Genomic DNA, 21,464 nt, shown 5'->3' with positions numbered 1-21,464 from the left:
GGAGATGCTCCCCCAGTCCCGCCCCATCAGCCGCCCGCATGGCCCCCGGGGCGTCTGGGCAGGAGCTCGTGGACTTGCCCACCAGCGAGGGCTGGGGACCCGGGACCCGGGGAGCCGTGCCCACCCCGATGGGCGCTGCAGGCCTGGGGCCACATGTGCAGATCTCCTGACCCGCTGCACCGTGAGGGGGCCCTTTGGGTGGGCGGCTTCAGCCGGTCAGGGAGGGGCTCAGCGCTTTACGAGGGGGATGAATTCGGACTCGGAGAGGAAGCCACGCAGGGCGCAGCCGGCCGCTGAAGCCCGCGGAGCCGGAGAGAAGGAGGGGACAGGAACTGCCGCCACGGGACGGAGGTGCCAGGGGGCCGCCAGGTGCCCGCCTCCGGGTGAGGGCATCGCCTGGACTTGGGTCCTCCCAGCCCCAGGGCTGGGGGCTCCCACCGCGCAAGCTGGCCCGTCGCGCAGCACTGGCTCAAGCAGCCCGGAGGCTCCAACCCGGGCATCCCGCCCGGTCCTGGCCACAGAGTGTCCGGGGGCCACCGCCAGGCCTCGAGCTCCCCGGCGAGAGCCCCGTGGAGAGCTCCCGCTGGGGTCTCCGCCCCACTTTTGCCAAAATGAGACTTCTCTGTGCGGGAACCGGGAGAGCGGCTTCACGCAAGGCCCTGGGGCCGCCCTTGGCCCCGTGGGCGCCTGGGGCTGAGTGTGGGCACCAGGGGACTGGGAGTCACGCCCGGGGCCCGGGAGGGGCGGTGGAGGCCAGGGCAGAGGGGCGCGGGCGGGGTCCTTCTGGGGCTGAAATCGGGGGGAGCCGGCCGAGCCCCTGGACCCGGGGCTTTCTGCCCCTGAAGAGGGAGCGTCCCCGCGTAGAGGGGGTGCCTCCCCGCGCGGCGCCCCTGCTCCCGGTGCTCTGACGTTGCCTTTTCCTTCTACCTTCCCCTCGGCCCCTCCCAGGCAGGGACAGCTCCTGACGGGCTGTGCCACCCCATGGGCACATGGGCACCAGGCTGCCCCGGGACCGGCCCCTGCTGACAAGAGGCACGGGCAGTAGGGCCTCGGGTGGGCAGCGGCTCGGCCCGGCCTCAGCCACGCTCCACGTCGTGCTTCTGCTGCCCGAGGCCTGGCGTTAGCAGCTGCGCGGGTGGTTGGGGCCAGGCCGGAACCGAGAGTCCCCGCCGGTGACCCCAGACCCGGGTGCCGTGGGACAGACCCAGGCTGGCCTTCAGGGGGACGCCCTCTGTTGCTCCCCAGACTCAGCACGGGGCACTGAGCGGCGGGGAGGATGGCCTGATGCTCAAAGGGCGCCCGGAGCGGCCTGAAGCCCAGGGCCAGCCTGGCCACGGCCTTAGGTCCAGGCCCTGAGGGCCTCCGGGAGGCAGCGGCACTGCCTGAGCCCCGGCTGCCCTGATGGTAAACGGTTTGGGTAGTCGGGGCATCAGAGGAATAACCAGCTGGAAAGGTTTGCTGGTCCTCGGCCACCGGCCCGGAGCGGGAGCCGGTAAACCCAGTCGCTGGGGGCCGTGGAGGAGGCCGGGTCTGGGTTTGAGCCCTGGCTCCTCTACTGGGTTGCCCCAGGCAGCTGCTAAGCCTCTCTGACCTTCTGTCTCTTTCTCTATAACTTGAGATGACCGCAGAGGCCGCCTCCTGGGGTGTGCTGGAGAGTGCGAGGCGCTGCCCACGTGCGCTCTGAGCCCGGCTTGGGGGACCCCAAACAGGAGTCCTTGCGCTGTGGGGGGGAACTCCCACGATTGGAGACTTCCTGAAGTTGCTTCTTTCTAACAACTGCTTTCTAAGGGCACACTGCCCGTCCAGCCCCCAGGGCTGCTCTGCCTCCCAGCCTCGGTGTCCCTTCCTGGCCGTGGGTGACGCAGCCCCAGGCAGGCACAGCCCTCAGGGGGCTTGGGGATCCTGTGACCCATCCCCCCGGGCCCCGCACTGCACCCTGGGGCGGGCGGGGTCGTGGGCAGCCGTGCGCCCCTTGGGTGCCCCGGCCGGGCCCATTTGGGCGGAATGTCACAGGAGGCCCCTGCGGGCAGATGCGTCCCAGGCGCGCCCCGCCCCCTTCGAGCCCCCGGTGGGGGTGGCAGGAAGGGGCCGCTGTCATGGGGAGCGCGCAGGGCCAGGCGGGCTGCGCTGAGGGAGTCCCTCAGGCTGGCCGTGCAGGCGCGGGACCTCAGCCCTGGGAGGGGGTGCCTCTCAGAGAGGGACGCGGAGGCACAGGGTGGCCGGGGGGCGGGCCGGGGCCTGGCGCTGCCTGCACTGCCCTCTGCCCCTCGGGTCACAGCTGGGGACGCAGCCCAGAGAAGGCGAGCGGCCCTCAGGGACACTCGGTTGGGCCGGCCCGGGGCGGCTCCTGGGGCGTCGCCCCCACTGTGGCACTAGCCCAGCAGCAGGTGCCGCCGACGCCCTGTCGGCCTGGTCTCCACGCACCTTCACCCGTGGTCTCCAGGCCCCCCACCCCAGGAAAGGTGAAGCCGAGCGGCTGGGGGGCAGGGACAGCCCGGGGACTCCCACCCTCGCTCTGCCCGAGGGGCTTCTCGAGCGCCCCCAGGGGGAGCAAAGCGCGGGCGGGGCGGGGGGCACTGGGGAACGCCCCTTCCCTCCGGCATCTCGTGCTCTACGCCAGGGCCCCAGGAAGGAGCCCCCCGGGGGGCTCAGGCGGCAGCGCCCCTCACCCGGGGCCTGCGATGGGCCGTGGTGGGGGTGGCCAGCCCAGCAGGGAGCCTGGGCCCCTATTTCCAGGAAGGGGCAGCCTGGCAGTCGGGGACGCGGTTCCTGTCCCCGTGCGTTCGCCCGGCCGGTCGGGGCCTGGGCACGGGGGCGGCCCTCAGCAGCGGCCCCGCCCTGGGACCCCCAGCCGTGAACCCAGGTGGCCCCCGGGACCCCCAGCTCCTACCTGCGGCGAAGATGGCCAGGGAGAGGTAGGCGATGGCCTCCCTGGTGCGGGGCCCGCCCCCGGCCGCGTCCGGCCGCGCCCGCAGGATGGCCAGGGCCCGCGCGTGGCAGTGGCCGTGCAGCAGCTGCCGGTCCTCCTCGCGGAAGACGTCCAGGGCGGGCCGCAGGCAGGCCGTGTCCCCGGCCCGGACCAGCCTCTCCACGAGCTGCGGGGGCAGGCCGAGTTGGCGGCGCCCCGCTCCCCGCGCCCCCTGGGCCCCGCTGCCAGCGCCCGCCCCCTCGCCCTGGACCGGCGGCCCCCGGGCTCCCTGTGGACACGGGCGGTCCACGCCCTTGGGTCCCTGGGGCCACTTTTCGTCTCCCCATAAGAGCTTGTGGGGGCTGGGGCTGAAGCTGGGTGGGCTCCTGCCAGCTGCGGGGTGGGGACTCCCGGCGCCCCTGGGCCTCTGCCCCCAATTCTGCGAAACGGAAGCTCCGCTCCCCAGGGTCCGCTCTGACGGGCAGAGGAAGGGGCTTCTGCCTCCTGAAGGACCGCGGTCTCGGGGCGGGGGTGACCCGTGGGAGCGCAGGCCAAAGCTGGGGGGCACCGGCCCACGGCCCTCCCGGGCTCCCCCGGCCGGCTGCCATCCCGAGGCCCGGTGCTGCCCCCTGCCGGCCAGCTCGCAGGAGGACACGGCCGGTTTCGGGGAGAGCAGCCCTGGGAGCCGGAGAGAGCCGGCAGCGGCGAAGCCCTCGAAGCCCCCGCGGCCCCCGCGGCCCCAAAGCGGCGCCTGGAACGGACCCTCCGCCTGGAACAATGGGAAAGTTTTCCGAGAGCTGGGCGGGGCCGAGCCTCTGTCTGCCCGGAGCAGAGCCTTCTCGGAAGGGGGCTTGAGGCAGGCAGGGGTCCCCAGGCCCTGGGACCCCTCTGCTGACCTCGCTGGGAGGGCAGGGTCACGCCTGGGGCCAGCCTGGAGCCAGCCAGGCTTACGTGGGAGACTTGGGACTGAGCTTGGCCTAGAACCAGCTCGTGGCCCTTTCTCTTCCCAACCATGGCCAAGCAAGCACGGGGCACCCACTGCATGCAGGAAACCTGCTGGGCCCTGCGGCACCTCCTCCCACAACAGATCGGCAAGGCCAGAACACAGATGAAGAGACTGAGGGTCAGAGAGGTGAGGGAATCTGCCCGAGGTGGCAGAGCAGGAGCTGGAACGAGGTTTGTCTGGCTGTGGGGCCCAGAACGAGGGGCTGCGGGGGCCTGGCACCCTCCACGGGGCTGTGCCCCGTGTCCACCAGCCCCGGGCCCCCTCCCCCACACCCGCCCCCTTACCTGGCTGGCTTCGGAGACAAAGCCCCTCCGCAGCTGCAGCAGGGCCAGCCGTGCCAGCACGGGGGCCGCCTGGGGCCTCTGGGACAGGCCCGCCAGCAGCACCGTGTGGGCGTCGTCCAGGCGGCCCAGGCGGTACAGGGCGTCGGCCGCCAGGAGGCGCGCGGCCTCGTCCTCCGTGTCCAGCTCCATCAGCAGCGTGGCCAGCTGGTACACGCCGTGGGCGTCCCTGCAGAGACAGCAGCTCGTCCTGCCGGCCGACTGCAGAGAGGGGTCCGCAGGGGGTCCTCGGCCACTCCACCCAGGGCCCCCCGCTGCCCCTCCCTCTGCCCTCTCCCCCTCCCTCGAGCCTCCCCCCACCCTCGAGGCAGGCGTTTCGTAGGGGGCAGAACCGAGGCTTGTGGATGGCAGTGGTGGCGCAGTTTCCTTTTCTGCATCTCGGGGATGACAGTTTGGGCCCTGCCAGACTCAGGGATGCGCTACGGGCAGGACGTAGCGTGCAGGGCTGCGTTCGGAATGCCACGGCGCTTCCGTGGGAGTGCCAGCGACCTCCCACTGGAGACGGGGCCAGACCAGAGAGAACCAAGGGAAACGGCCCCAAATCGCAGGGTGGAAAGTGCCACCTCGCGGCGGGCCGAGCAGCAGCAGGGAGGAGGAGGTGGGATTGCGAGCCGGCACCGAGCACCCCCAGGCTAGGCCCCCGGACGCCGCGCTTTTCGCTTGGCTAAAGCACACTCCCTGCTCCGCCGGGCCCTCGGGGGTGCCAATCAAAATGCGCCCGGGCACTCCTGCGGGTGGCAAAGAGGCTGGGAGGGCTCGGCCGGGCGGGCTTGGTGGGCATCTCCCGAAGCCGAGGACCTCGCGGGTGGACGGGCTCCCTGCCCGGGGTCTGGGTCCCCACGAGAAGGAACCATGACGGTGGTACCCCTAAGAGCCAAAGGCCTGGAAATGCCGGAAAAAGGGGCACATTTGCAGGCTGGGAAACTGCTGCCTGGAAACAGGTTTACCCACAAGGGTTGTGATCTACTGAGTAAAAAAGGCAGGCTACAAACGCTCGTGCAGTTCAAACTCGTCTTGTGAAATCTATTTTATATGCACAAGCTCGGGAAGGAAACAGGAAGGCTGGGCTCCTGGGTGAGTTTTTCTTTCCCATTTTCCTATGCTGCTACTTTTCTAATTTCATGTCGACATTTGGACCCCACCTGCCGCCAGGGCTTTGGGGGAATCAGGGAGCCCTGCTGTGCCTCAGTTTACTCCTCTGTAACTGGAAGCAGCACACCCTGCCCTCCCCACCGCCCAGGAGACCGGGACAGCGGGCAGTCCCAAGCGCCGCCCCGCTTTACCCTTCCTGAGCCTCGGGGCCGCCCCTCTCCGCGGGCCTCCCCGGGCGGCCGGGCTCGGGGTCCCGCGCGCGCAGCAGCATCCCGCGGCCCTCCTCCCGCAGCACGATCAGCAAGAGCCCGCGCTGGTTCCAGGGCACCAGCGCCTTGGCGGCGAGCAGCACCTCCGGGCGCCGCAGCCGGCAGGCGGTGACATAGTCCAGCGCGCCCAGGAACGCGCTGCCCGCCAGCACCCGCAGCAGCCCGCGCCCGCACAGCGCCCGCACGCAGCCGCCCGCGTGCGGCGCGCCCTGCTCCACCACCGCCTGGAAGTCCTCCCGGGCGCGCCGCGCGTCGCCGGCGTGCAGCGCGCAGAAGCCGCGCAGCGCCAGCAGGGGCGCGCGGTCCCCCGCGGGGTCTCCCGGGCGCGCGGGCCGCAGCAGGTGGTCGCACAGCGCGCGGGCGCCCGCCGCGTCGCCGGTGAGCAGCAGGCACTCGGCCAGGCGGGCGCTCAGCGCGGGCCGCGCCGCGGGAGGCGCCACGCGCAGCAGGAAGCGGAGCGCGCGGGTCGCCGGGGCCAGCAGCTCGCGGCCCGTGTCCTCCCGGAGCTCCGGGCGGCCGCGCACCGCCTCCTGGAAGCGCGCGAGGCCCTCGTCGGCCGCCGCCTGCGCCTGCGCCTGGATGCGCCCCTGGTCCCGGGCGGAGAGCGCGGCCTCGAACTGCCTCCGCGCGGCGGACGGGCTCTCGCCGAAGGCCTCCTGCAGGTCCCGGAGCGCGTCCTGGGCCCGGCCGTCCAGGGAGAAGGCTGCCGCCGCGCGCGTGACCAGCAGGGCCGCCAAGCGCTCGCCTGGGGGGGGAAACGGAGGGCGGGTGCTGCTGGCGCCTGGCTGGAACCCGGCCCACAGACCCCACTCCCTCCGACCTCGCCAGGGCAAGTGCCGGCCAGAGGCCGCGTGGCCTGTTCATGGCAGAGCTGGTGCCCAAAACAGAGCTTCCCGGCTGTCGAAACCACCACACCAAGGGGCAGGTGAACGAGGGAGATTGTTGGCTCATGATTCTGAGGCTCAGAGAAGCCCAAAGTCAAGGTGGCATCAAGGTGACGCTGTCTAGGGAAGCGGACTTGGCCCAGTGGTTAGGGCGTCCGCCTACCATATGGGAGGTCCGCGGTTCAAACCCCGGGCCTCCTTGACCCGTGTGGAGCTGGCCCATGCGCAGTGCTGATGCCCGCAAGGAGTGCCGTGCCATGCAAGGGTGTCCCCGCGTAGGGGAGCCCCACGCGCAAGGAGTGCACCCCGTAAGGAGAGCCGCCCAGCGAGAAGGAAGGTGCAGCCTGCCCAGGAATGGCGCCGCCCACACTTCCCGTGCCGCTGAGGACAACAGAAGCGGACAAAGAAACAGGATGCAGCAAACAGACACCGAGAACAGACAACCGGGGGAGGGGGGGAAATTAAATAAATAAATAAATCTTAAAAAAAAAAAAAAAAGGTGATGCTGTCTCGCCTGTGACCGTGGCCTGCCGGGGCCGGCTGCCGGCACTCCACGGCCCGTGGCACTGCACGTGGTGGCCGCCCCGGCTCTCCTCTCGCTCTGCTGGCCGCTGGCTATTCCCGCGGCCTTCGCGCTCCCTCTGAGTGGCAGTCTGCTCCTAACGGACTCCACCAGGCTCCGCCGGGCCGCTCCTTACTGCAGTACCAGCGCTGCGGGCAGGGTCCACGCTGGACACCCAGGGGCCCCAAGGCCATGCGGACACTCCTCCGTCCGCGGGGGCCCAGGGTCAGCCTTGCCTCTCAGGCAGAACGGGAGTTAGCTAGAATACCAACCCCGCCGCCAACATTCAGTGGTGGCTTTTAGGATTTGGGGATCAGGTGTCCTCTTCTGGGAATTCACCCCCAGGGCAGACCTCCCCCTGTCCTGTGGCGCCTTTTTGGGGCTGTGTGTCATGTTTCTCTCTTTGAAACAGAGACCCCCTGCCAGGCCAAGGAGGAGGGGGTGACGCACGCAATGCCGCTCACCAGGTGGGCGAACTTGATGATTTGCCAAACCACACCATGCCTTGGTTTCCTCTCTGCGCCATAACGGGCTAACGGCCTGCAGTCACAGGGCGGCGGGGACTACAGCTGGCACCGGAGCCGCGTCCCCTCCACCATCACGCTATTTTATGTCCAAGCAACTCAGATGAGCATATGCAAGCAGGGGCTTCCTGCTTGGTAAAAAGAGAGCTTAGCCTCACGCTCGCAGGGTCCCTAGGTGAGTACATCAGGGAGAGACTCACAGAAATGTCAGTGTTGGGAGCAGAGGCTGTGGACCTCTACCCTTATTCTACAAGTTGGAGAAATTCTCAGAGGCCCAGTGAGTCTCGACCCTGTTCTGTTTCTGGAACAGGTTTCTGGAACTTTTTGCACTGAGTCCTTCAGAAATTTCAAAGAACTTTTATACTTACAGCCTAACTTTAACAGCAGCTTGACGTTCAGATAGGACCCTGTAGAAGACAAAACACCTTACGTGGGCGTAGCAGTTTGATATGGGTATGAATTCCAAAAATAGATGTTAGGTTATGTTTGTAATCTCGCCTGTACCTGGGTGTGATTAAGTTAAGATGAGGGCTTTGATTGGGCCACATCATTAGGGTGTTGGGTCCCTACCCCTTGGTGGGTGGGGACTCATAGATAAAAAGGCATGGCAGAGGAGAGAGTTGAGGGGTTTTGATGTTGGAGTTTTGATGTTGGAGTTTGATGCTAAAACCTTAAGCTGGAGCCCCAGGAATTAAGCTCACAGGGGAAAAGAAGCAGCCCCGGGAAGAGAGGAACCCTGAGCCCAGGCAGAAGCAAGCCCTGGGAAGAGATGAACCCTGGACCCAGAGAGAAACAAGAACCTGGAAGAGAGGAACCCAGGAAGCCTGAACCCTCACAGACGCAGACGTCGGCAGCCATCTTGCTCCAACATGTGGGAAAAGACTTTGTTGACGGAAGTAACCTATGCTTTACAGCCTGGTAACTGTAAGCTCCTACCCCAAATAAATACCCTTTATAAAAACCAACCAATTTCTGGTATTTTGCATCAGCACCCCTTTGGCTGACTAATACAGAATTTGGTACCGGAGAGTGGGGTCATGCTTTTGCACTTACCAAAATGCTGAAATGGGTTTATAAATGGGGAAGGGGTATTTTTTGGAGGAATTGTGAGATGTTTGGAAGAAAAGACCCACAGTGTGTTGAAGAGCCTGCTGACAACAATATGGATGTGAAGGAGACTTTTTATGATGCCTTAAAACTAAATGATGAAACTCTTAATGGAAACTGGAGGAAAGGCGATCCGTGTTTTAAAGTTGCAGAGAGCTTAGCAAGATTAACTCCTGGTGTTTTATGGAAGGCAGAATTTGAAAATGGCAAGCCTGGGCATTTAGCTAAAGAAATTTCCAAAGTAAACCCAGAGAATGCAGCTTGGCTTCTGCTTGCAGCTTATAGCAAAATGCTAGATGGGAGAGATATGCTGAGGACTGAACTGTCGGGCACAAAGAAAACAGAAACTGATTCTGGAAATTCCAAGCCTCTGGAAATCAAGCTCTCATATAAAAGTGCCCCATTGGAGGGCTTTACTAACTTTGGAACTGGTAAATCAAGATTGAAGATTCAGTTATCTTGGAAAGACTTGTAGAAAGTCTTACTGTCTGATGGCTTGGACCCCTGCTTCCTGTATGCTAAACCAACAAGGTTTTTGAGAGAGCTGTATGAAAAAAAACCACTGTCAGCCTGGAATAAAAGGGACATGGAAAGGAGAGATTGAAGGAGAAACAACTTTAAGAGGAAAATCATGGAAGCTGAGATCTGGAATTAAGACTTCACCTTGGGACAAGAGAGGAACCCCACCCATGTGTACAGAGAGGGTGAGTTTGCCCAGCAGTTGAAGCGGGTGGGTGTTCCCACCTGATGTTCAGGGAGAGTTTTGCTGCCCCAGGGTACAGAGAGGGTGGGGCACATTCCCCAAGGATTATGGTGGTTAAGATCAGCACCCCACAGGTCTGAGAGGGGTGGACCTGTCCCCCATGGATTAGGGAAGGCCAGGTGGTCAACTTGTTGCTCTGAGAGGGTTGAGCCTGTACGCCAAAGGTGAGGGGGAATGTTGTCTTCACATCACTGTGCTAGGGGGGTTAAGACTCTAGCCCAAAGCTTGGGTGAGGTGTGGCAGTCACCACAATGCTCTTGGAGGGAGAAGTCTGGAGCTTGGTTGACACCCAGATGCTTGATGAGGGTGGAACCAAAAAAATGTCTGTTGGGCAAGAATGTGGAAAGGGCGAGTTCCCATAAGGAACCAAGGAGAAGAAACCATCTTCTTAAGGATGACTCTCAGACTGAAATGGAATGGAGGACCCCCTGCAGGTTTACTGACCTGTAGAGGACCAGTGACTCGTGTATCCCTCCCAATGTCTCCTTATTGTAGTGAAAATGTTTATCCTTTGTCCATTTGTGTATTGGAAACAGATAAATTGTTTTGTTAAGTTTCAGAGGTCTATAGCAGACAGGATTTTTGCCCCAAGACAAACTGTATTTCTTTAAATTGATTGTGATATGATTTAGTACTTACCTTGTTACTGATTTAAGGTTTTTTTTTTTAATATTGTAATGTATTTTTGGAATTCAGAGGGTGGAGTGTAGCAGTTTGATGTGGTTATGATTTCCAAAAATAGATATTGGATTATGTTTGTAATCTGGTCTGTACCTGGGCATGATTAAATATTGATTAGGGCTTTGATTGGGCCATGTCATTAGGGCATTGAGTCCCTGCCTCTTGGTGGGTGGAGACTCACAGATAAAAGGCATGGCAAAGGACAGAGTTGAGGGTTTTTGATGTTGGAGTTTTGATGTTGGAGTTTGATGCTGAAGCCTTAAGCTGGAACCCTGGGAAATAAGCACACAGAGGAAACAGAAGCAAGCCCCAGGAGGAGAGGAACCCTGAGCCAAGGCGGACACAAGCCCCAGGAAGAGAGGAACCCTGAGCCCAGAGAGAAGCAAGACCCTGGAAGGGAGGAACCCAGGAAGCCTGAACCCTGGCAGACGTCGGCAGCCATCTTGCTCTAATACGTGAAAACAGAGTTTGGTGAGGGAAGTAACTTATGCTTTATGGCCTGGTATCTGTAAGCTCCTACCCCAAATAAATACCCTTTATAAAAGCCAGCAGATTTTGGTATTTCTGGTATTTTGCTTCAGCACCCCTTCAGCTGATTAATACAATGGGTAAGTGTACATCACAGTCAAGGAAAGAGCAGATCGCACCCTAAGATCAACCAACTAACCAACAGCAGCCTCACCCTGTCTAGTTCTGGTGGCCAAAGTAGAGGAAACCTTGAGCTTTTCCTGTCAGTCACTGACTCCTGAACAGAAACAAGCCTCTCCCTGACTTCCGTGATGGTTCCCGGGTCCAGGAAGTGGCAGGGGAGTCAAGCTCTTGGGACCTAGGGGGAGCAAGTATTTACTTACCCACATGGAAATGTGTTCTCTCTTCTCCTTCCAGGATGCCAACTGCACGTTAGGTTTCTTGCTTCATCTCGCAGGTCCCTGAGGCTCTGTTCATTCTTCTGTTCTTCATGTTGGATAACTTACATTGATCTGTCTTCAAGTTCACTGACTCATCTGCTGACTGCAGTCTGCTTTGAATGTTTCATTTCACTTACTGCACTTTTCAATTCTAGAATTTCCATTCGGTTCTTTTTTTTTTTTTTTTTCCCTGTGGAGAGTTCACATCTGTGCATTCATTACGACCAAATTTCCTTTTAGTCCTTTACCATTTATAATTGTTCCTTTGAAGTCCCTAGCCTGCTAATATTCCAGTGTCTGGGTCATCTTGAGGCTGGCTTATACTGATTTCTTTTCCTCCTGGATGTAGGTCACATTTTATTTTCCTGTTTCTTTGCAGATCTAGCAATTTTTATTGTATACTAGGTATTGTGAATTAGGGTTTGTAGAGACTCTGGATTCAGTTATGCTCCTCTGAAGATGACTGGTACTTGTTCTAGCAGGCAGTTAAATTACCTAGGGTCAAACTTCAAATTCTGTCTCTCTTGTGGTGGGCAGCAGCTAAAATCTCCCTTTAGTTCTTGCAGCTTCCAGCTGCTGCTTTTTTAACCACTATTCTCTCATGTATGGGTAGTTTGGTGGTCAGCCAAGGATTTAAGTGGATTCCATACAAAGACTCTGGCTCTCTTCCCCTCTGTGGCTCCCTCCTTTCCAAGATTTCTCCTTTAACTTTGCAGCCACTTGTCAGCCCTGGCTTTGTTCTGTGACATTTCAAGCAAGTAAAACTGCAACTTTCTGTTTTATGGTGACACATGGACTGGGGAGCCTCCCTTGGGCAAAAAAGCTGCAACCCTCACGTGGTACAGCCCCCATCTTGCAAGGGCCAACTTCCCTCCAGGTTCTGCTTGCTTTTGGTCACTATCTAGTGCCTTCAAATAGTTGCTTTTCATATTTCGTCCAAATTTTATAATTGTTATCTGTGGCACACTTAGTCCAGTTAAGTTATGCTATGTTTATTGAAAGCCAGCCTCTTCTATTGTTAGATATTAAAACATTTGGGGGTTAGGGAATATAAAATGTTATCACATTGTTTTAATTTTCATTTTCCTTATTATTAGTGAACTTCATTCATCTTTTTTTTTTATTCCCCAATCTGGTGAGTAGAAAATGGTATCTCATTGTTTTAATTTGCATTTCCCTCATTCCTAATGATATTGAGCATTTGTCACATGTTTATTAGCCATCTGTGCTTTCTCTTCTGGGAAATGCTTTTGCCAACTTTTGTATTGGATTTTTTCCTCTTATTGATCTGTAGGAACTAGTCAGCTACTTGAATACTAATATTTTGCCCATTGTATATTTTGCAAATATTTTCTTTCTGTGGATCATCCTTTCATTTTCTATAATTACAGACAAAATGGAACTTTTAACATTTTAATTTAACCAAATATATCAGTTTATTCTTTATCGTTTCCATCTTTTGTGTCTTGTGAAGTCCAACTTTACACAGAAGTTTTAATGAAGTTCACGTATATTCTCTTAAAAAACTTTATAATTTTGCCATTCGCCTTTTAGGCTTTAGTCCACCTGGAGTTGACTTTCCCTGTGGTTTGATGTCCTTTGATCCTCCCCTACAGATCTGCAATGCTTGCTTTGTCACATGTTACCTTCCAGATATATGTGGGGGTAGCAGTTTGATATGGTTATGAATTCCAAAAATAGAGATTGGATTATGTTTGTAATCTGGTCTGTACCTGTACGTGATTAAGTTATGATTAGGGCTCTGATTGGGCCACCTCAGTAGGGTGTTGAGTCCCCGCCCCTTGGTGGGTGGAGACTCAGATAGAAGGCGTGGCAAAGGACAGAGTTGGAGCATTTTGATGTTGGAGTTTTGATGTTGGAGTTTGATGCTCAAGTCTTAAGCTGGAGCTCTGGGATGTGAGCACACAGAGGAAAGAGTCACAAGCCCCAGGAATAGAGGAACCCTGAGCCGAGAGAGAAGCAACACCTGGGAAGAGAGGAACCCATGAAGCCTGAACCCCGGCAGACGTCGGCAGCCATCTTGCTCCAACACATGGAAATAGACTTTGGTGAGGGAAGTAACTTATGCTTTATGGCCTGGGATCTGTAAGCTCCTACGTCACCTAAGTACCCTTTTTTAAAACCAGCAGATTTCTGGTATTTTGCACCACACCCTTTGGCTGACTAACACAGTAGGTTTATGTCTCTCTTCTCTGATTTGTTCTGCTGGTCTTTCTATCTCTTCCTTAGGTCAATAACTGTCTGTATTGATTAGTATAGCTTTGTAACAACAGGTAGAGCAAGGCTTCCTCCCACCACTTTCTCCAGCTTCTCCTCCTCCTCCCCTCTTTCACTCTTCTTTTTTTCTGGAGTGTCTTGTCTATTACTTGTCCTTTGCTCTTCTATTATAATATCAGATCTTTCTAATGATGGAAGTTGAATATGTCTCCATTTATAACTTTCTCCATAAAGTCATATGACTCTTTAAAATAACTTATTTTTTGTTGCTGTGGTAAATGATATATTTCAAAACCAAAAATTCCTGTTTGTTGCTGGCATCTAGAAATGTAAGTGACTTTTTGCATATCCTGCTAAACTCTCTTGCTATATCTAAACTTATTGTCTTGCTTCTTTTGGAGTTTTTACATAGCTAATCATATTGTCTGGAAATACTGATACCTTTGTTCCTTCCTTTCTTGTCTTACATGTTTTGTTTCATTTTCATATCTTATTGCATGGGCTAGACGTGCTAGTCCAATGAAGAATAAATGGGAAAGCAGGCAGCCACTTCATTCTTTTCTATTCCTTTCTGGCTTCCACTTCTCACTGTTAACCATAGGCCACAGAAAGTCAAATCCTAGTGAAAAAAATTAAAGGAATAAGTGGGAGAGTAGGCAGCCATCTCATTCTTGATTTTAAATGGAAGGCTTCTAAAATCTAGCCATTAAGTGTGAGGTTTAATAGCTAGGTTTTGATGGATTATAATTTTTTTCAATTAGTAAGTTTCCTTCTATTTCTGGGTTATTAAAATTTTGGGGGTGTTAAATAAATACTTTTTATGAATCTAGTGTGATGATAATATATTCTACTCTATTCTATCGGTGAATGTAATGAGTTATGTTATTATAAATACATATAAAAGCTATATTACTTAACTCAGTTTTGCTAAAACATGCAACAAAAACTGATCCTTCAATCCAGTTAGCAGTTGCATCGGTTAACTATTGCTGTGTAACAAATCAGCACAAAATGCAGTGGCGCTCGGGATTGAAACAGAAAGCTCCCGAGTCTGGCCGGCCGTCAATAAACCATTTTGCCTTCTCAAAAAAAAAAAATGCAGTGACTTAAAACAACCATTTGTTTCTCCATGAGTCTTCAGTTTGGGCTGAGTTCATTTGGGCAGTTCTTCTGTTGGTCTCACTTGGGGTTGCTCATGGCTGTGGCTCGACCGGGCTGGAGGCCTCAGGGGCCTCCCCACGAGCCTGGAGCCTGGTGTGGTCACTGGCCGGGCCTCTGTCTCATGCATCCTCCCACCTTTCACATATTTCCCTGTTCACAGCAGGTCGCACGGCCCGTCCAGATCTGCAGCCGGGCAGCGGCTCCGCCCAGGCTGGAAGGGGCAGCAGGGCTGTGCCCCGTCCTCCTCCTGCCCCAGCACTTCCTGAGGAAGAGCCTTGAGGGATGGGGCACCGGTGCCGGCGCTTCGGGCGGCTCAGCAGGTGGGGAGCCGTGACATCTGGATGTTAATGGAACAGTTACCAGGAAATAGGAGTTACAGCCACGCGTGTTCTCTACCTTGCCCTGAGTTCGGATTCTCTGCGTCTTTGGGAGGGTCTGAAGTTCTTTTCCAAAAGGAAAACAATGACATTCTTGAGCTAATCCACCCCTGCAGGTGCGGGGCCTTTAGACTGGACGACGCCAGTGAGGCCCGACTCAGGCTGGGTCCACCCTCTTACCGGAGCATTACTAAATGGAGGCACCGAGAGAGGCACGGAGAAGGGGGGCCGCTGTGCTTGACCCTGCCGATGGGAGAGGACTGGAGGATCGCCAGCAGCCCTGGCTTGACCGGGAGCCCCCAAGGGGCTGGGCCCAGGGAGCAGGTCGCGGCTGAAGGGACGAGCCACCTGCCTGGCCACCCACAGCTGAGGGCGGGAAGAAGGTGGAGCACGGAGAGGAGGCTGGAAAGAGACAAACCCCACGCCAGGTGCCCAGAGCTGGGCTCCCGGAGGCGGAAGGTCCTGGAAGGGACCACAGGGCCCTGGGCGGAGGTCGGCTGCCGTCTCTGCCGTGTGGCCGCATGCCCAGGGCCACCAGTGGCTGACTTCGGTGAGAAAGTGCCTTGATCTGGGCACTTCACAGCCCGGCACTGTAAGATTTTACCCTGAGTAAATGTTCTGGTAGTTTGCGTTGGCAAAACGGTTGCAAACTAAGACAACCTGTTTACTAAGGAGGGCAAAGGACGTTGCCAAAACATAGAAGGGCACGTCATTCGTTTCCGAGGACTTTTGGTAAGTAACCAGAGCTGGAGCACGTCTGTGGCAGAAAACTGCACTTGTAAAACGTTTATGGAAAAGTTGCTCGTTCGCTCCCGCTGTAGGCCCCGCCTGTGCCCAGCGCAGGGGCCGGTGATCCCTGCACATCCGACTTGGTCTGAGCTCGCTGGTCCCGGGGGAGGCAGCCCGTCCACCTGTGACCACACTGTCCACCTGTGACCACACCGTCCACCTGTGACCACACCGTCCACCTGTGACCACGGCCGGCGCAGACGCGGTGCGGAAGCCTGCCCCGAGGGGCGGGGGCTTTTCTAGGTCACCGGGGGGAGGCCCTTGGGGCTGTGGACTTCGCAGGGGTCTCTTCTGACCCCCACTTTACGCCCTGCCTGCCCGGTCACTAAGGCAGAGACCTTCCATCCCAGGAGCTGCCGTGGGCCTTGGCGCCCCCTCATCGGGGCCCTGACCCCCGAGGGTCCCCGCTGTTAAAAGAAGGAGCTTCTTCCAGCCTCTGTGGGTAATTCACAGCAGGAGGATTTCAGAATATCTGGTCTAGGAGTTTTCCAGAAGCAGACCTGCTCGCTCGCTTGGCTCTCCGGCCACCCTGCTCCCCCACCGGTCAGGGCCCCCGGGAACCTGCGCCCCCGTGCTCAGCACACACCTTCCTTTCCCTCCAACAGGATGCACGGTGGGACCCGGCGCAGGCCGCCGTCTCTATGCAGACGCCGTCACCCCGCGGCCTAGTCCTCCCCACCCCGGGCTGCTCCCCTGGCCCCATCTTCCCAGGAGCACCTGTGGCCAAACTCCAGGCCCCCACCAGCACCCGGCCGTGCTCGGCCCCCCCTCGGCGTGGGCTGCCACGTGGACTAGGGGGAACCGACCCCTCCAAACGACGTCCGCCCGGGAAGGCTCAACAACGCCTGCCGAGGTCGCCGTCCGCCCTGATGGCTGCCTTCCTCCTCTGCGGCCCGCCGGCTGGACACGGGCCTGGAGCGCTGGCCGCGGTGCCCGGCGGTGCTGTCCTTCACCCGCTCCGGGGCTGCTGCTCGGCTGCCCCGCCGCCCCCAGGCCCCCGGGTGCCGCCTGCGCGTCCCTTTTTGTGCTGATGGCCCTGAAACCCGCTCGTTATGCCTCCTCACCCCAGGCTCGTGGCTGCCCGGCCTGTCCTCCTGGGGGGCGCAAGGACAGCCCTGGACCCCTCCCCGCGGGGCCGCCGTCGTACGTGGCCCACACATTCTCACTTAAACCCGGAACCCGGCCCCCAGGCGCCCTGATGCCCACCACATGGCCTCTGAGGCGGAGGGAGGGCCGGGGGCCGGCGGGGCATGCAGCGTGCTGGGAAGGGGGCTGGCAAGGGAGCAGCACCCCAAGCTGGAGGCGCCCAAAGCACACGGCACGCCGGGTTGCGGGGTGCGCCTCTCCCCCAGAAACACGTTCAAGTGCTCACGCCCCGGCCTGTGGCTGGGCTTGTCTGGAAAATGGGGTCTTTGAAGACGGGGTGACGAGATGAGGCCACACAGGGGCAGGTGGGCCCCAGGTCCCTCCGACTCCTAAGAGGACAGCTGGACGGGCAGGGGGCCGAGGGAAGGCGGAGGCAGGGCTGCGGCCACAGCAGAAGGGCAGGGCCTGTGCCCGAGCCGGGAGGGCAGGGGGTGCTGCCTGCGCCTCCTGCAGGACTGCAGACCCCTGAATGGGCAGAACCAGCGTCTGCCGTGTCAAGCCACCTCGGCGGTACTTTGCTACAGCTGCCCCTTCCACCGTGTGCCCCTTCCCCTGGCACCCCAGTCCACTGGCTCGACTCCGCCTCATCCACGGCCCACCTTCTCCACGCCTCTCTCCCCATTCAAGTCCACTGTTCCCACCTCACGACACCTGAGACCCTCCTGCCCCTCCCCTGCCCCTCCCCCTGTTCCCCTGCCCCTCCCCCTTCCCCCTCCGCCTGCCCCTCCCCCTGTCCCCCTGCCCCTCCCCCTGCCCCTCCCCCTGCCCTGCCCCCTTCCCCTGTCCCTCCTGCCTCACCCCTTCCCCCTCTGCCTGCCCCTCCCCTGCCCCTCCCCCTGTTCCCCTGCCCCTCCCCCTTCCCCCTCCACCTGCCCCTCCCCATCCCTCTGCCCCTTCACCTGCCCCTCCCCCTTCCCTGCCCCCTCCCCCTGTCCCCCTGCCCCTCCCCCTTCCCTGCCCCCTCCCCGTCTCTCCTGCCTCACCCCTTCCCCCTCTGCCTGCCTCTCCCCTGCCCCTCCCCCTGTCCCCCTGCCCCTCCCCTGCCCCCTCTACCTGTCCCCTCCACCTGCTTCTCACCGAGCGAGCGACCACCCCTGTGGCAGTTTGAAGCTGCATGTGCCCCAGAAAACACGATCTTAACCCCAACCCGCTCCTGAGGTGTGGACCTTCTAAGTGGGGCCTCTGGAGGCTATGCCAGCTGGGGCCCCTCAGCCAGGACGAGAGTCAGCCTCTTCCCGGGGTCTTTACAGGTGGAACCAAGGCACAGAGAGAGCCGCAGAGCAGGACGCTGAAGCCGCGGGAAGAGAAGGGCAAGGCCAGCAGCCGCCACGTGCCTGCCCGGGCCCAGGAGCCGAGGGGCACGGCAGGGCCGGGGGGCCCAGGAGCCGAGGGGCCCAAGAGCCGGGGGGCACGGTGGCCAGCGTTAGCGGGGGCAGCGCCTGACGATGCCTTCGTTTGGGCATTTCTCAGCCTCAGAACTGTAAGCGAATCCATTCCGTTGTCAAGCCTCCCCGCTGCAGCACCCGAGGCGTCTGCCCGCCCCCCGCCCCCCTCCTGCCGTGGTTCTGCTCCGGCAGCCAGAGGAAACTGAAAGAGGCAGCCAGGCGCGTCGCGCCCCAGGGAGGAGGCCGCAGTCCTCCTGAGGCCGGGGTCCAGCTGCCTCCCCCTCCCCTCCAGGGCCCCGGCTCTGGCCAGTGGCAAGAATCAAGCTCCTTCAGTCTCAGCTCAAGTAACACCTCCTCGGAGAAGCCTGCCCTGACCCCCCGCCTAGCACAGCCCCTTGCAGGCTCCATGTTTCTGAAGCGCCCCGCTGGGGCATTTTACTTCATTGGCTTGTTTTCTTGGGCTCCGGGAGGGCGGGGCCTGTCTGTGTTGTCACCGCAGTGTCCCCAGCCCCGGACACGCTCGCCCCTCCCCGCAAGGTCAGCAGGCGCCACCTCAACGGCGCCCCGCACGGGACCCCTCAGGAAGGCTGGAAGCACCTGTCCACCCAGGCCCAGCGGGGCCCTGTGACCTCTGGCCTGGCACCGCCCCTGCTCGCCCCCGGGCCAGCGTGTGCCACTGGCCGACGGGACTTGGGGACGAGGAAGCTGAAGGCGCGTGTGCCCGGCCCCAGAGGGGGACGCGACTCCGCACACCTACCTCGGGGCCCTCTGCCCGCAGGGCCCCGCTCCAGCGCCCGGCCGCACGCTGCCAGGCAGTCCTCGTACCGGCCGTGGCGGAGCAGCGCCGCCGGCGACAGGGGCCGGCCGTGGGTGCCCCCCCGGGTCCAGGGCGGCCAGGAGTCCCTGGCAGCTGGTCTCCGGGGGGCTGGTGCCGCCTCCTGCCTCCGGGCGCCCCGAGATGTAGTCCTGGAGGGCACCGACCAGCAGGGGGAGGTAGGGCCGCTGGTGCGCGCGGACGAAGGCCACCGTCCGGTCGGGGCTGGCCGCGAAAGCCTGGAGGTAGGTGGCCACGCCCTGGCCGGCCTGCGCCCCGGACAGCACCCAGGCCAGGGCACGCATGAGCCGCAGCTCCTGCGCCTGCTGGGGGTGGGCGGCCAGCAGGGCCCCGCAGCGCCGCACCACCTCGCCGTGGCACCCTCGGGCCAGCAGGCCGGCCAGCGAGTGGAGGGCGGCGGCCGGGTGGTCCGGGCGGAGGGCGGCCAGGAAGGCGGAGGCCAGCGTCGCCGTCAGGGAGACCACGGCCATGCCGTCCCAGCGGATGGCCGGGATCTGGCCGTCGCCGCGGCACCAGGCCTCCAGGGTGGCCACGACGGGCGCGCCGCGCGCCTCGGCCAGGGCCGCCCGGACACTGCGCAGGGCGGAGGCGGCGTGGCAGCTGAAGGCGGCCAGATAGAAGGCGGCGGCCAGCGGGGGCGCCCCCCGCGCCAGGTGATGGTCGCCCTCGCGGCAGAGGCAGGCCACCAGCTCCTGCGCCGACATCTCGCCCGCGCCGGGGGGCGGCCCCTGTCGGGTCCTCATGGCACCTGTGGAGGGAGGGGCGTGGCTAGCACACAGGTGGGCGGGCCCTGTCGCCGGCCTCGCGACCCCTGCCCCCACCCCAGCCCAGTGCTCCCCCAGCACCCCCGCCGCACCCCCAGGGCCGGCTCAGAGGCCCCCGGAATGGAAACGGGGTGACTTCTTCCCTTCTGGGGCACTATGGGGTGCCCCCAGCCGCTGGCCTGCCAGGAGTGGGGGCCGAAACTGGCCCAGACCAGCCTCTGGAGCCCCGGGGCCCTTGTCTGGAAATTGGGGGCTCGGGGCTGCCCCGCTCAGCTCTGGCTGTGGCGTGAACACCCCATCCCCCTGCCGAGCTCCCACGGGAGGAGTCGGGTGCGGCAGGCGCGGGGCGCCGAGCGGAACCGAGAGGCCCCGCCCCCGGCACCTGGCTCCACCCTTGCCCCGCCCCCAAGGACACTTCAGGAAAGCTGGCCGCACCCACGCACCCACCCAGCCAGGCCCAGCAGGGCCCCGCCGCGCTCTGCGCCCCACCTCAGGGCCACCCGCCGCCCACCTGCGCACACCTGGGCACACCTGCGCCCACCTGGGCACACCTGCCCTGCTCCTGCGCGGGGACAGGAGGAGCACCGTCGGAGGCGGGGCTTCCCAGGGCAGGACAGCCTCTCCCCTAGCCCTCCGGCCCCAGGAGCCGCTCCGGGCCCTTTCCCGCTCCCAAAGCGCGCCCCCGCCCCGCCACGGCCACGCCCGTGCGCAGCCCACGCTCCCGGACACGCGCTCACGGTCGCCTGTGGCTCGGCAGGGGTGGTGGGTGCGGGCGCCTGGACGGGCTCGCGGGCGCGGCTGGTCCTGCAGAGGCGTCGTCCCCCGCGCCCGGGCGAGGCCGTTTCCAGGGAGAGCGTCAACAGCCGCGGCTGCCGGGCTGCTCCGGGGCGCCTCCCCTGGCCGGACGGGCCCGGCCTTGCTCCCCAGCCCGTCCCCAGGAAGCTCGGGAGGGTGGGGGCTGGGGGCGCCCCTGCAGAGAGGCTCCAGGTAGTGTGGGGCCCAGGGAAGCCGCTGTGTCTGTGCGTGTGTGTCGGGGAGGGGGGCGGGAATCAGGGAGGCGGGGGCTCGCGGAGGCTGGTGGACCTCGGGGAGGCTGGGGGGCCCTCGGGGAGGCTGGGGGGGCTCGTGGAGGCTGGGGGGGCCTCTGCAGCTGGTGCACAGATGCCCCCTGAGCGCTGCCCTGGCCCAGCCTGCCCCTTCTTCCTCCCGGCTGCCCCTCAGCACCCCAGGCCGCCCAGTACACCTGCACTCCCAGGGCCCTCTCCGCCTGGCTGTGGACCACTCCCCACCCTGGCTGCTCGGGGCGGGGTGGCCTGGGACGCTTGTGCACGCCCACCCTGTTTCCACGCCTTCTCTTTCTGGCCGGCGGCCCAGCGCCGAGCGGAGGGGTTGTGATGGGGGGGCTCCTCGGCCGTGATTGAAGAGGGGACGCGGCATCCTGCGCCGTTCCGGGAATCACCCCCAGCAGTGGGCAGTGGAGGGTGGCTGTGGCCCGCAGGGATGCCAGCTGGGGAGGCCAGCTGGACGTGGCTGGCCACGTGGCTCCAGGGAGGTGGTCCCGCTTTGGGCAAAGACCACTCCCAATTTGAGGTGCCCGGGTGCCAGCCAACTTGGTTGCTCTGTGGGGCCAAGGGGCCAGGCAGGGAGGGCCTGCTGGGGGGCATGGGTGCTGAAGGCAGGGCTGGGGTGGCCTCAGTGGACGAGGCCAGCTCATGCCCCTGGAC

The 21,464-nt window shown here is 61.5% G+C and overlaps 1 protein-coding gene across 1 annotated transcript in view; it reads right to left on the bottom strand.

Annotated features, from left to right (window-relative positions):
- The window catches only part of TTC34 (tetratricopeptide repeat domain 34), a 31,932-nt gene extending 11,379 nt beyond the window's left edge, over positions 1–20,553 (bottom strand). The window contains 6 exon segments of the mRNA XM_058304603.2: positions 2,891–3,095; positions 4,199–4,424; positions 5,539–6,361; positions 18,899–19,019; positions 19,021–19,724; positions 20,478–20,553. Of these exon segments, the coding sequence (XP_058160586.1) occupies positions 2,891–3,095; positions 4,199–4,424; positions 5,539–6,361; positions 18,899–19,019; positions 19,021–19,719 (2,074 nt within the window). The 5' untranslated portion in view covers positions 19,720–19,724; positions 20,478–20,553.
- Between the last annotated feature and the right edge of the window lie 911 nt (positions 20,554–21,464).

Source organism: Dasypus novemcinctus, chromosome 9 (assembly GCF_030445035.2).
Source record: "Dasypus novemcinctus isolate mDasNov1 chromosome 9, mDasNov1.1.hap2, whole genome shotgun sequence".
NCBI lineage: Eukaryota > Metazoa > Chordata > Mammalia > Cingulata > Dasypodidae > Dasypus > Dasypus novemcinctus.
Note: the sequence above shows the minus strand (reverse complement) of the source record. Positions and strands in the feature narration are given on the sequence as shown.